Source organism: Molothrus ater, chromosome 1 (assembly GCF_012460135.2).
Source record: "Molothrus ater isolate BHLD 08-10-18 breed brown headed cowbird chromosome 1, BPBGC_Mater_1.1, whole genome shotgun sequence".
NCBI classification, from domain to species: Eukaryota; Metazoa; Chordata; class Aves; order Passeriformes; family Icteridae; genus Molothrus; species Molothrus ater.
This window is the reverse complement of record NC_050478.2, coordinates 35,788,469-35,802,487: the sequence shown is the minus strand read 5'-3', so window position 1 is coordinate 35,802,487 and position 14,019 is coordinate 35,788,469. Positions and strand designations below refer to the sequence as shown.

The following is a 14,019-nucleotide window of genomic DNA, read 5'->3' as shown; positions in this document are numbered from 1 at the left end:
GGAAATAGCAGGTGAGCTGAAAGTAGATGTTTTTTCTGAATAGCTCTATAAACTGATAAGCTTCACAGGGAGAAGAACTTTATCAGCTCCCAGACATTCTTTGCACTTTGAAAAGGAGCAGTCTAATTTGGGGACAGACAAAGGCAATGCTTCCTGAGGTCATTTTCTCCTTCACTGACTGCATTGATAAAATTATCTCTAATTTCCACAACCATTGGTCTCTTCACCACATTATTATCACAGTCCTTAACTGTTTTGCACAGTGTCAAAATCTACCTGTTTCATATTTGCAATTTACAAAACACTTCTATTCACAAACAACAACAATCCCCCATAAGGTACACAAATACACAAATAATAAATTAGAGGGCTACTTGAAATAAATTAAAACATTTACTTATCACAATCAGCATTTCTGGACATATCCAGATGTCAAAAACATTCATTTAGGAAGTGTGGGAATGTTGATTTTTTTCCTTTGCCTGGTAAAATTGGACTACAATTCTTAACTGGTTAAAATAAAATAACCCAAACACATTCCATCAGATCACTGGTATTCAAAGCTAACTAAAATAGTTAGCCTCAGCTAGCACCCATAGAAAACCCTTTTGTTCTCATGCTGCCAGTCTCCAAAAGAACATATCCACGTGCCAGGCTCCTGCTAGAATCAATAACAAGACATGAGAGCAAAACCACACAAATGAGTGCTCACACAGAACACACTCGTTGCTTTATTAAACTTTCATTTTTCTTAGGTTAATAATAAAGTCTAAGTAGATTTAAGTGTGTGTGGAGCATTAAGAAGTCACAGTCTATTTTGAAGCTACAAGAAAATCAAGAAACTTGAAACATTCATATCACCATTGTCTGTAGCAGTATGCAATACCAAAAAGCCTCAGTCTCCCGAGTCTGCTATTTTTTATTTTTTGAGGGGAAATGAAAATTCAGGAGAAAATAACTCTTCTCAGTCATAGTTACCATGCTGGGCTGGCTGGCTGCAGCATTATCTTATGGAACAGCAGCACTGTCTGATTTCAGTGTCCTGTGTGCTGCTTCTCGTCCATTTCACAAGAGGTTTTACAAGTCCCACCTATCCTAATATGGTGCTTGATGTACAGCGCACAATAAGCCTGTAAATTATCTGTCAAAATACAGAATATGAGCGTTGCAGATGACATCTCTGCTGGTCCTCTGCCAAAAGAGGTGAACACTGAATAAATACATTGCAAAGCCATCTTTCTCTATTTCGAGTAAAGTGTTTTCTGTACTCTATGTGTACATGTCTGTTCCGTCTGGCGTTCTGTCAGAGCGGTTCTCGGTGTGTTTATCCGGCCTGCTGACACTGCCCAGCACGGTGCCCCTCCAGTTCTCCATCCTTCCCCTGGGGTCAGGAGCTCACAGCTGCCTTTGGTGCCGGGCCAAGCCGCCTGTGCCGGTAACCCCCATCCCGGGGCTCCTCGCTCCGAGTGGCCGAGCCTGCGCCCGGGGCCTGCCGAGGGCCGCGCTGCTCCCGGGCCGTGCCCGCTCCGCTCCGCTCCCATGTGCCCGTCCCGCGTTATCGGCCCGTGCCGGGCCCGCCGCGCCCGGTCCGCCAATCAGCGGCGCCCTTACTCTGTCCCGCCTCCCGAGGGCCAATCAGCGCGGCCCTTGGTGGTGCGGGCGGGCGGGTTCATTCAGGAAGCTGCTCGGGGGCGCGAGCGGCGGGGCGGGGCCTGGAGGGCGGGGCGCGAGGAGGCCCCGCCCCCAGCGGCGCAGGGTGGTGGCGGCGGGCGCGGGGGGCGTGGCTGGGGGCGCGGCCGGCGCGCGGGCGGTGGCCGCGGGGGGGCGTGGCCGCGCGGCGCGCGGAGCCGGGAGTCGTTGGCGGCGGGCGGAGGCGGCGGCGCGCGCTCGCTCGCCATGGTGTTCCTGAAACTCCGCGAGCAGGTGGGCATTCCCGAGCTTCCCGTCCCTTCTCCGCCCCTCCCGGGGCCGCCGGGCGCGCCCTCCGCCGCCGCGGGCTGCCGTGCGTGCGCGGGTGACAGGCGGCGGGCAGCGGGAGGCAGCATGGCTGCTGCCGCCGCTGGGGTCCGGGCTGGGTGGGAGGCGCCATGTGCGCCCGGTGTGGGCGCCGGTGCCCCCGCGGGGCGGGCGGGAGCCGCCGTCCCTCGCAGGTACCGGGCCGAACAGGTGGCCGCGGCAGCCCGCCCGCCCCTCGCCCCGCATCGCCTGCGGGTCCCTGCCGAGCCCCCGCCCCGGCGCGGAGGGGAAGCCCGGGAGAGGTGATTGGGGGTGGGTCTGAGGGCTCCCCCCGGGCCAGCCCTGCCCCGCGCCTGTCTGGGGGAGGGAAGGGTCTCTGGACGGGGTAGCCGGGCCTGAGGAGCTGGCCGGTGTGAGGGGATCGACCTGGAGGCTGCCGCGGGAGGCGGCGTGCCCGGGAGATGGGGCTGGAGCTGGCGCCGCTCCCCCGGACCCGGAGCCGGCCCTTGCCCTGCGCAGTTTCACGTGCCCGGGAGCCGCCTGCTCGTCCCTCCACCTTTCCCTTCCAGGCCTTTACAATCTTTTGTTCGGCCGCCGTGTCTTTCGCCTGCCGCGGTCATGCCAGAGCTTCCCCGAGCCCGCGCTCCCCTGCTGAAGGCGAAGGAGGTTCTTGGTGCCTTCAGTGGGTTGTTGCTCTCGTCACATCACACCCTTCTTTGTCTGCCAGGCTCTTCGGTTTCCATCCCAGCTGGTGTAAAATACTTGTCTTCGCTGCTCTGTCCTTTCCTGGTGTCTCCCCTGTCCTACCTATTGTCTCCTGTGCGGTATCAGGATACAAAGGTGGGAGGGTCTGCGCTGCCAGTTTGCCGCCTATGAAAAGATGTTTCTTAGGAATGGTATCTTCTCGTGTTTTCATGTGTGCGAGGCCAAATTCCGTGTAAAAAACTCATACATCCTGCTGTGGGTCTCCTTGTTACTCTTCCTTAAAGATAACCAACTGTAACACTTGAAGACCCCACCCCCTTCCAAAAAAAAAAAAAAAAAGAAATTAAAAAAAAAAAAAGCCCCACAGTAAAAAAGCCTGTAGAAACTTGGGGGTGGTAAGGCAGCTGGTATTCTGTGTCTGTTTGTTATGCTGATCAGTATCAGCCCATCCTTACCTGCGAGTCCTTTCATTAGTTACATACACATCTGTGTTTTCACACTTAGGTTGCATGATCCCTCGGGACTTGTTCTAAGGAGGATTTGGTGATATGGGGCTGAGATCTCTTATGTCCTGCTGTGTTGTGTGTAAACTTTGTGTGAAGTCTCATGTTGTTTTAGAACCTCATCTATGAATCAGCAACAATTGTGGATCTGAAAGACAGTGTCCTTTGAGTTAGATTTTCTTTCAGGATTTGTTGCTGTTCTTCTATGGGAGACTTCCCACAGAAATAAGCAGTTGTTCATCCCTTCTATTAAATAAGCCCTTCTGTTAAAACCAAGAACTACAACCCCTCTGCAAGTACTCATTGCAAAATAATTAGCAAAAACCCCATTATCAATCTGTTAACATGACAGTACTGTATTTCAGAACTTTTCTTCTGGGAAGGATCCTGCTATTGACAGATGTTGAAGTGAAATATTGAACTGTGTGGGACCATTGGTTTGACAGAGTAATGCATGTGGGGCTTTCAACTTCTGTCATAATGTAAGTTTTAATCCAGAAGAAGCACAAGGTGGATTTTTTAAGAGGCTTCACAGATCTGTAAAGGGGAATTGATACACTGGGAATTGAAGTATTCTTTCACATAAAGGAGGGGGTGCTAGGGCAGGGAAGGGATGGAGGGAAGGAAGGGAATGCTGGTTTTGGACAGTCCTTCTGTAGGGGGAGTGATTTTTAGCAGCAGCTGCATTTCTGCTGCTAAAGTGCCAGTTGCTTGACAAATCAGTTATTTCAAACTGAATTCTGTTATAACAGTGTGAGAATGCCAGAAAGTCATGAGGAATGATGTTAACATGAAATCCCTCAGCTTTGGCGTACAGAGCATTCCTGCAGGTCACTGTTGCAGTGTGCTGCAGGATGTCTTGACTTGAGGATGCTGTACCGAGAGTGAGGCAGCACCTGCTCTTTATGAAAACCAGCCTGTGGGACTGTGTGGGAGCAGAGGTGTTCCTCTTCAGTCGTTCATGAAACATGCTTCTTGTTTTGATATTGCTTTGCTCCATAGTGGTGTGTTTGGTCAGAATAAAGTAAGTTGTCTTGTGCATTTGTAGTCCTTAGAGTGACTCTGTCTTCAGTGGTGGCTGTGCTTCACAGGGAAGTGCAAAGGCTGCTCTGTTGTTTGTACTGTTCAGCTGGTATGAAGAAGGGAAGTGATTTGCTAGTTTCTTTCTTCAGCTGTCAGATTAATAACTTTCTGAAAAAAATTTTATTAACTAAAGTATTATTTAAGTGGAATTATCAAGATTATTTTTCCAAATTCAACCTGTTGATTTTATTCCTTGAAAATGTAGAAGGGCTCTGTGTTAAATGTCAGAATTATGCTGGGGACAGGCAGACTTATGCCATATAAGAAGCTTAGTGTTTTCTTGCACTTGCTTAGTTTTTCAAGTTACTGCCAGCTGGTGTCAAAGCAGTGCTTGGGAAGTTACAACGAGGTGAGAAATTCTGCTTTGAGGCTCTTAGTTGAGCTCAGAGGGTGAAATCCCAGTTCCGCTTGCTTGATTTAATTTACTTAGTACCTGATAAACAAAACTTTGATCCTGCAGATGCTTAATGTGTTTGTGAAGCTCAAATATTTGTTTGTCTGTGGAGGCTGATTTGACACGTTTAACCTTCAGAAAGCAGGTTTTCCACTAACTGTGAAAAGTAGGCCTTTCCTTGGGTCCAACAAGCAGCCAGCCAGTACATTGTCTATACATTTGTGTTGCTACTTGAGCTTTATTGCTTTGCCATCCTCCCAGGTAGGAATATATTTCAAAGTTTGGACATAATTGAGGGTGTACACTGCACTTTCAGAAGTGACTTATGTTTGCTTACAAAGTATATCAGGTATCAAAAAACCTCATAAGCCATGTTTGCAAAAATTGCATTTAAAGCTAAATTGAACTGTATTGGGCAAAGCTGATACCTGTAATGCTCAATAGCAAATTGTAACTCAGGTATAGAAAAGCAATCATTCAAGTGTCAAATTAGAAGTTGTAGATTGTTCTCATTGCTCTTGGGTTTTTGTGCAGTGTTGTGCAGGTTTTGTTTGATAACAAAGGAAGCAAATCTGCAAATTCTGAATGTTAAACTATTCAAGGTAGAGATGAAAAATATGGTAAATATACATTATAATTGAGGTATTTGCTCTTAAGTTTATTTGCTTTCGTATTGTCTTCATATATTGATGCTTGTATACCAGGTTCTTCTAAATGAGATGCTGCATTAAGTACACAAATGCTAAGTGAGACAAAGCCTTGAAAAGTTTGTTTCTTCCTAAAATGCTGTGTTACACTGCTGTTAGAAACTACAATGACAGTCCAGCTAGGTCAAGGGTCTCTAATGTTTTATCACAATATTTTGGTTGTTTCCCCATTTAGGGGGAGTGTGTGAAAGGGAAGGTATGGGGTGGGGCTAAAAAAGGAGTATTTTGCTTGTGGGTATCCATAGTGGTTGCCTTGGTCTCCTGTGTGAAAGCCCTCTCACCTCTGCATAGCTAGGTGTGAAAGGCTAACTATCCTCTGGGTTTTTTTGTTATGCAATCGTAGGTTGTAGGAACACTGTTTCCCAGAACAGATACATTCTTACTTTAAGGCGTTGTGAATTAGTCTCTCTTACACCTAAGAGGTAATTGACAGCTTAGTTTTTCTTAGCGGGTAGGTGAAATTTGGATTGCCCAACAGCCCAGGGATTTGTTCCTTTTCTGTTACTTGCCTTACCTGTATATGTGCCTATAGGTCATCTTTTAGGCTCACATAAGCCTACATCTCAGCAGAGTTTTGTTGAAAGGTATGAAATGAATCAAAACTGGCTTGTTTTTTTTGTTTTTTTTTTTCTCTAGTGTTGCAGCTCTATAACTATTTCTGGCAAAACTCATTGGATGCAGTGTCATTCTATTTGGTAAAGCTTTATTTTTTTTTACTTTCAGTGCATCATAGTTTTAATATTAAGCATTTTAATATTATGCATTTCCCATTTTCTCTGAATCTTAAATGTGTAATAGGAAGATGTCTTAGGGCTAATAATGATGGGCATGTGGAAGGATTTTGTATGGGATTTTCCTGTGTGACTGCTAGACTGTGCTTGAGGCAGTGCATTTATTTCCATAAGTCAGATATGAGTGATAGAGATCTGAGTAGGAACAACTGCATGAGGATATTAGGATGACCACTTATCTTTAAAGTCCTTGAACAGTGAGAGCACTGACTTCTTTATTGCCCATTTATATCTTTCTCGTAGCTGAGATGGATCTTGTTCAATTGGCAGTTAAACAAATGTTTGCAGTGTCATAGTGAAGGCTCTGAATGCCTCTATGGTTGCTATTTTCATTACTGCCAGCGTTAGACTTCATTCTTTTAGAATTTATGCCAAGAATAAATGTCCCAACTAGTTCCTTGTTACACTAAGAGGAGGAATGGTCTCCTGTGGTGATGAAAAGGAGCTGCTGGTGTTCAATGAGGGAGGGATATGGTGGGAATGGAATTATGTGGTATTGCTCTACAAATTCTGTTCAGATGTAGGCTAATGAGATGTGTGTTTTATTTTTGACTTTTTTGGTAGAAGTTACTTTAAAGTTACTCTTTAAAAAAAACCAATAATTTCTTTCATGAATCTTGTAATAGCTAAGAACCATCTCTTCGTACTCTGTTGTGCCTTGTATGTTCTTCCTAAAATTTGCATCTAATCTTTTCAAAGTGCATACAAGATAATTAAATTAAGAAATTGTAATTCTTACCAGGACACCCAAAGTCTTACTGTTAGTTCTCTTGTTCCCAGGCTAAGAACTTACATGTGCTGAGAAGATAAGTTTCTTTAGCTGATGGACAACTCTGAGTAACTTGAACTCTGTTTATCTTGTTATATGCAGTAATTACCAGCCCTTCCATTAGAATGTGTTGAGAGAGCCTGGTTCTACCACGTGTTCCTTTGGGGGGGGATCAGATTGCCCCAAGATAACTTTGGAACTTTTGACTTGTGAACAAGCAGTTCTCCTCAGTCAAGAAAATAAACCTTTTAAAAAAAAAGGTGGGGGAGAAACAAAGCAAGCCTTGATTCTGCAGTCAGATCCTCAAGGCCGATCCTGTTGACTCAGCAGCCTTCTGTGAGGATATAAAGGTCTATTCATGTAGATAGCATCGAAGGTTTCTGACCATTATTTGGAGGCAAATATCAGGGGAAAAATGAGGCAAATGGGCACATCTCTATGAAAAAGTGACTTCTTTAGCATCCACAAGAAAAGATGATTCCTGTAGGAAACTAGTAGCTGTTGAGGCTCTGAACTAGCAGTCTGCTCTCTGGCATGGATTGTTATTTTCCCAGATTCCTAGGGTTGTTCCATTCACTGAAATGGGTTGTGGAATACCATTGTTGAAATTAAATATATTTGGTATTATATACTTCATATTCTCCACCTCATCTTTTGTCAGCAAGTTTATTTCTCATTTGCCATACCTGATATTATTCTCTAATCAGCTGGGCCATCCTGAGGTCAAACTAGTATCTGATGATTTGTTTTCTTGCTCCTGCCAACTTTTTACTTTGTTCTTACCTCTATTCCTTACTCCTATTTCTGGAAATTGAGTGGGAGACTCGTTGCCTTAGTTACAGTGACTAACTGTTTCAAAGTTATTTATAATATTTGTTTTTAAATAACCTATATCACAATAGAATCATAGAACATTTCACATCAATAAAAAAGTAAACAAAGCAGTACATCACTGGGAGCATGCTTACAGTGCTGATTTTTGGGAGGTTTGTTTTCCTTTCGTTGTTTGGGGTGGAAGACAAGTTCTCATCTGGCATTTCAATGCATCTGAAATAAGGTGTCTTGTTGTTATCCTTTGTACAAAGAGAAAAGAATCTTAATGTTTAAGCTCCAAAATATCAGGGAATGTTATTCTTTCCTTAGTAAAGACATTAGCACTCTTCCCAGGGGGTGGCAATATACAGGTTTAACTCTGTTAATTCAGTTGTGATTCTGGTGTTGATGAATTATACAGCACTGACCCATTTCAGCTCAGAAACCAGAGCTAATGTAAGAGTGGTGGGACTGAGTAGCTGGGAGAGAAGGGAAGATGAGACTTGTAGCCAGCTGTGTGGGTGCAGAGAGATGAAGAGGAAGCACCAGCAGTGATATGCAAATAAAAGAGGGACAAAGTAGTTGGTTTGTAGCGTTCTTGTGGATTAGGAAACTGCTTGTCAGCTGAAGCTAATAACTTAGCTGATGACTTCTGTCCTTAAATAATGAGATACTCTTTATTGTGAACCGAATATAACCTGAGATTTTCATTGTTTATCTCTACTGTAATGTATATATGTGAATTGAGTGAACAGTACTGTGTAAGTAGATTGTTTTCTTCGTGAATAAAGTCTACCTATTTAGGGCAGCCTGAGAACAAATATTTTTCTCAGTAAGTTACTGAAATGGTATATAAATTTGAGAAGGATGAAGCAGAAGTCTGCCTATTCAAATGCTTGGCATCTGGCAAAAGAAAAAAAAAAAGAAAAAACCAACTCAAGCTTATGTTGTTAAACTTCAGAACTAAAGTTACCTGGATGGGGGTGAAAGTGTGTACAATTGTAAACTGACTCATGTTAGAACTTCCTGAATGTTCAGGTTTTGTAGGTAACTGCCTGTTTACATGGCTTAAGTCTAATTCTGACTGTGTCTTGAACTGTTTTGAAGTCATCCTAAATGTTTAATGTTTCCATATACTCAGACAATGAACTTCACTTAATGGCCTGTCTAATTCAAGATGATGAGCACTTGCCTATAAGTCATTCTTGGTAATTTTGCAGTCATGCAATTATACTTAAGGTCCACTCTCACTTTGTGCTGAAGTCCTGTACCTGCGTCCAGCTGGTGCAGAGAAGAAAGCATGGATTTTTTTTGAGTTTTACTTTGGCAAAGTGAAGATACAGCACTGCCTTAATGAAGGAAGAGAAGGGAGCACAAGCAAAAACAGTCAGCATGACAAAATGAAAATGAAATTACAGTTAGTTGAAGCATTGAGACCAAAACAAGCCTTTTTTAGAGCTTACAGAACTTCTAGCAATCATGATGAATCTGTGTTTTGTTTCAAGATTTTCCTATTTGTCCTCCTTTTTGTTTTTATTTTGATAGCTCCATCTATGCTGGTCCCCTTGAGAAAGGAGGAAGTTGAACCTTCCATCAGGAACCTGATCATCAAACAGCAGGCAGCATAATAGACCAGGGATCTACCCAGCATGTAGATGAAGGAGCCTCTTGTGTCATAGTCAGCTTACCTGGGGGCAGTGAAAAGCATTTTCAGGAAGTTCTGTAGTTATTTATATTCTAACATAATCTATAACTAATAAATCATTAAGTAATTTAAATCCATTGCTGCAGACTAAGTTTTCTACCATATTTAGGGTAATTGTTATTCTCTCCTTCCCTGTCCTATCTTCAGGTCATCTGCTTCTTCTGTCAGTTGCTCATGAGAGTGGGCAGATAATCTATGCAAGTCTTTTTTTTCCATCCCGAGCACTTGATGTGTCTTTCCTGTCTCGGATCTCTGTGTAGCGTCTGCTAACATTTCATTCATTCACCAGTGTGTCCCCACAAAGTATTGTTGGTAGGTTAAAAGGAAAGACATAAATCAGAAGAGGAAGAAAAACAAAATGCTAGCGTTGTTTTTCTGGTTACATTATTACTCATTGTTTCAAATTAGTGCAATGTCCCAAGCCATGGTAGAAGGATGCTTCAGAAACAGCATGTTAATGGCATTCCTCACTCCTCTCCTCTGTCCCTTGCTAACTGTAGAGTTTTGTTCTGTTCTTGCTGTGTTGGCTAAAACATGAGGATCGATAGAAAGAGGTCTATGCTTAATTCTGTGTTGCTGTGCAGTCTTTGCCAAATCAGAACCCTGTAATAGTACTGCCTGATAGCTTTTATTTCCTTTGCTCCTTGTCTCAGTTCCAGGAGCTGTATTTTGTTTTATAGCTCTGCTGTGTCTGTTACCTTTTTTTTTTTTTTTAACAGTGCTGTTTCATTCAGGGGAATAATTTTCAATATTGAGGAGTACTTGTAGAAGAACACTTTCTCTTCTTTTTTCTGTCACCTCTAAGGTTGCAAAGGCCATTACTGACCTGCAGCAGTACTGATCCTGTAGTAATCAACTCATTTATTTCTTCCAGTCCTACCCACTGATATTGTTTGCAATTCCTTTCCATCCACAAGCACAGGAACATTTAAAGTTTATTATCTAACACTACTTAGATTACAGAATGGTAAATCTATTAAAATAAAACCTTTCAAGTAAAGAATATTTTATGACTTGTCCAGAGACATTTCTTTTTTTACCATAAGTTTAGCAAATTATAATCACTGCAATCAGGGATGTAAATAGTCAAGCTAATCTACTCCGCAAGAAACAGAGCTCAAGAGAGGAGTTCTTTGAATGCTTTCATAATGAGAGCAAAAAGGAAAGGTGAAGAGAGGATTTATAGAACACCAGAGAGAACCAGGAGGACAGAAAAGGTTAGGATATCCCAGCTTGTCAGCATCAGTGAACAGCAATGCTATTCTGATGAACTTCAGGTTTCATAGTCGAGGATCATCCAAAAACCAACATGTATCCAGCTGCCCTGTGGAGCTGTGTTTGCAATGACTTGAAGATATTGATTCCTTTTTCTACCTACTGCAACTTCTTGCAGCACAGGAAGGGAACTTTCACAGCACCTGTAATCTCAAACTAACACTGTGAATAATACACAGAAGAGGATGCCTCCTACTGTTTTTCTACACCCAGAGATGTAAAAAATGGTTTTTGATCAAGTATACCAAATTTGTTATTTTGGAAGGGCAAATATAGCTGCACGCAGCCATATCTTTTATCTCTGAAAGGACTTTGACTGCATATCATGAATTTGCTTCCCTTTTTTTTTTAAACTCTTAACATCTAGCAAGCCATAATTAAAAAATGATATTTTTTATAGCATGCACTTGAACAGATTATTTATGCGGTTTTCACACCTGAAGGTTGATAAAATTAATGTAATACTTTGCATGTGTTAAAACTGCTTTTGTAATCATTTAAGTATTAAACTTACTGCATATATAACTCAAGAGTAATTACTAGAAGTGCCATGGTTCATGAGGCTGTGTCCACAAGTATTAGAAGAATTTTGCAGAAAAATTGCCATGACTGTTGAAAAATTGTTGATTATATATTTTCATTTTAGCCTTATTGTCATCTGGAAGGCTCTCTTTTGCTGCTGCAATGGCTGTACAAAATATCCCACACATTTAGGGTATCACACTGGTTTCCTGTCTGGACATCCCACCCCTTGCATGGGGGAGCAGTGAGATATGTTTCTGCAAAGCTCTCTGCTGGAGCTTACATAAGGCAGAGAAACAGTATCAGTTTGAACGGCAGGAGGAACAGCAATGCCAGCGGTGCTTTGGAGACCGTCAGAGATGTTCAGCTCCCCGTCCCTGGAAGTTTGCCACACCAGTATTAGCAGGGCTCTCCTCCTTGTTGATTGCAGGTGTTGCAGAGTTGTTTGGGACCTGTTATCCTGGAGTAAGTTCTTTAGAAAATTAGCTCTTTGGCTCTGCAATGGCCACAAGCACAAATAAAACCTGCAGGCCTGAAGCTTGATCTGGTGGCAGCAGTTGGCCAGAGTGAACTGAACCTAAATACAGGATTAATGTATCTGCAGAAAAGATCTCAGAAGTGTCTGCTGGAGCTCAGCCTTCCATGTTGTGGCAACCCTTATTATCTTTACTGACATACAGGTGTTTTAGATGTGTCCAAAAAAGCCCTGGTGTTTGTTTTCATATGTATGTTTGTTTTATATGTATATATAGTCATACATATATGACTGTCCTACCCACTAGAGCTCCTTTTATGATGCCTGACACATGCCTTGTTTTTTGGGAAAAGTAACCTGTAAAAGTAGGATGGATAATTGAAGAAAAGAGGGGGAATTGTTGGAATTACATCATTTGACCTCAAGGTTTCGTGACCTGCTCTTGTGTGGAGTGCAGTGACATGTTGCCTACCTGGGAAGTGCTGTGTTGTCAGAGGATGCCTGTTCAGAATGCCAAGTTGGTACTTTTCACTGTGTAGCATGGCTGCAGAAGTAAGGTGCAATTCCTTGGTGTATATTTGCACTGTCTTGATTTTTTCACTAGATAAGAAGCAATGAAAATGACCTGTAACAAGCAAGGTTAAAATACTGACAGAAACATTAGGGTATGTTTTTCTCGTAATTCTGTTTTTCTTTTAAGAGGTTAATTAACAGCCAAAACTATGCTAATTATATGACTTGGAAATTATCTACCACAGTGAGTGCCAACATTTTCAGCTGACAGATAGTAGAAGGAAATACAGATAGATGAACTACTGAATGCAAATGTATTTCTGGTGTAGGTTAGGACTGCTTGTGTGAGAAATGGAGTACATGCCTGAATCAACCCTGTTCTTTTAAGCCAGCAGAGTAGGTCAATTTTTATGAAAGATTAGAGTTCTGTAATTTTAGGATGGAGTTTAATGATGTGCTTCTCCTTGAGTTGTTTTTTTAGTTTTTTTGTTTTCATTTGCAAGGTTTCTAACAATAATGGTTGAAACTCACTGGCTTCTAATCTATTGCCTAAGGCCACAGTTTGATATTAGGTGGTAGCTGAGCTTAAGCAGTCTTTCATTCTTCTGCAAATGGGTGAAAAGGGAGGGGAGAGGCAAATTATTTAGCTTAGCATAGGACTGTGAAGTTGTTCTTGGAAGTTTTCCAAAGTAGGAAGTACAAATGAGTGTTTTGTATCATATAAACTTACTCTAATGTCTGTCTTTGTGTCAGATGTCCTGTAATCACAGATGATGTGCCTTGTGTAAGTGTCCTTGGGTTTGGGGGCTGGAGGTGAGTGGAGAAACTTGACTGTGGTCTGCCTTGGACTTTTCTCTCTGAGTAACTTTGATGCTGTTGGTCTTAAACTTCTTAGAATGTGTTTGAAAACTCAACAACAGGCTTGATTTTTGTGTCTGGTTCTTGATTGTTCTGGGCTTTGAGTGTGGTTGTGAATTCTTCTTTAACTGTGAAAGAACCTAGGGTCTGCAGAAGTCTGCTTCTATTTATAACACACTATGTTGACTTATATTGACTGAAAACTCCAAAAGAAGAAAAGTTCCACTGTAACATCCTTGTTTACCACATGCATTGCCTGTCAGGATACTCAGCTTTTTCCCATCTCTGATCTGACAACAGTGTGTCAGTTTTCCTGCAGCATTTTAAAGTTGCTTTTTCCCCCTCTTAGGGTGATCACATGCTCTACCAGTCAGTTTTACAGCTGGAGCTCTGAAAATGACACCAAAATGACTTTCTCTTGCCTTCCATCTCTTCTCAAGAGGTTACAGTGAAAGCATAATACCATGTTTGGGAAGTCCATGTATCTGAAAACCATATGCCAAAATAGTCTGAACTTGCTGCAGACTTCTTTTTTTCTCATAGAAACATGTATGGATAGAGGGCCCTTCAACATTTGTGCCTCTTATGTGTGCAGCTTTAATTCTTGGACACCATCCAGTGATGGCCTGGAGTCATGCCTGTTGTGACTAGTGATCCCTCTATCTCCCTGCACAGAGATATGTGTTTGGGGTAGGAAAATATCTAGTATGAAAGCACGCTTATAGATAGATGCCTAAGTTGAAATAAACTCTACAAATAGTAATTAACAAAGCATGTCACTCTAAGGGTAAACTGCAGCCTTCTGGAATAGAAGAAAAATTTTCATCTCAGCTCAATAGGAAATGGAAACAGAAAATAGTAGTTAGTGTTTATTATTCCACACATCACCTCGTATAGCTGTATGAATACACAACATAAGCACACCGGTTGTGCAAATATTTTTATCAGCA

General features: G+C 42.3%; 1 protein-coding gene across 1 annotated transcript in view; it reads left to right on the top strand.

Moving 5' to 3' along the window:
• The first annotated feature begins 1,856 nt into the window (after positions 1–1,856).
• ANKRD28 (ankyrin repeat domain 28) overlaps positions 1,857–14,019 on the top strand; it is a 120,170-nt gene continuing 108,007 nt past the window's right edge. Inside the window, exon 1 of the mRNA XM_036400088.1 lies at positions 1,857–1,923. Coding sequence (XP_036255981.1) covers positions 1,897–1,923 — 27 coding nt within the window. The 5' untranslated portion in view covers positions 1,857–1,896. The remainder of the gene's footprint in view (positions 1,924–14,019) is intronic.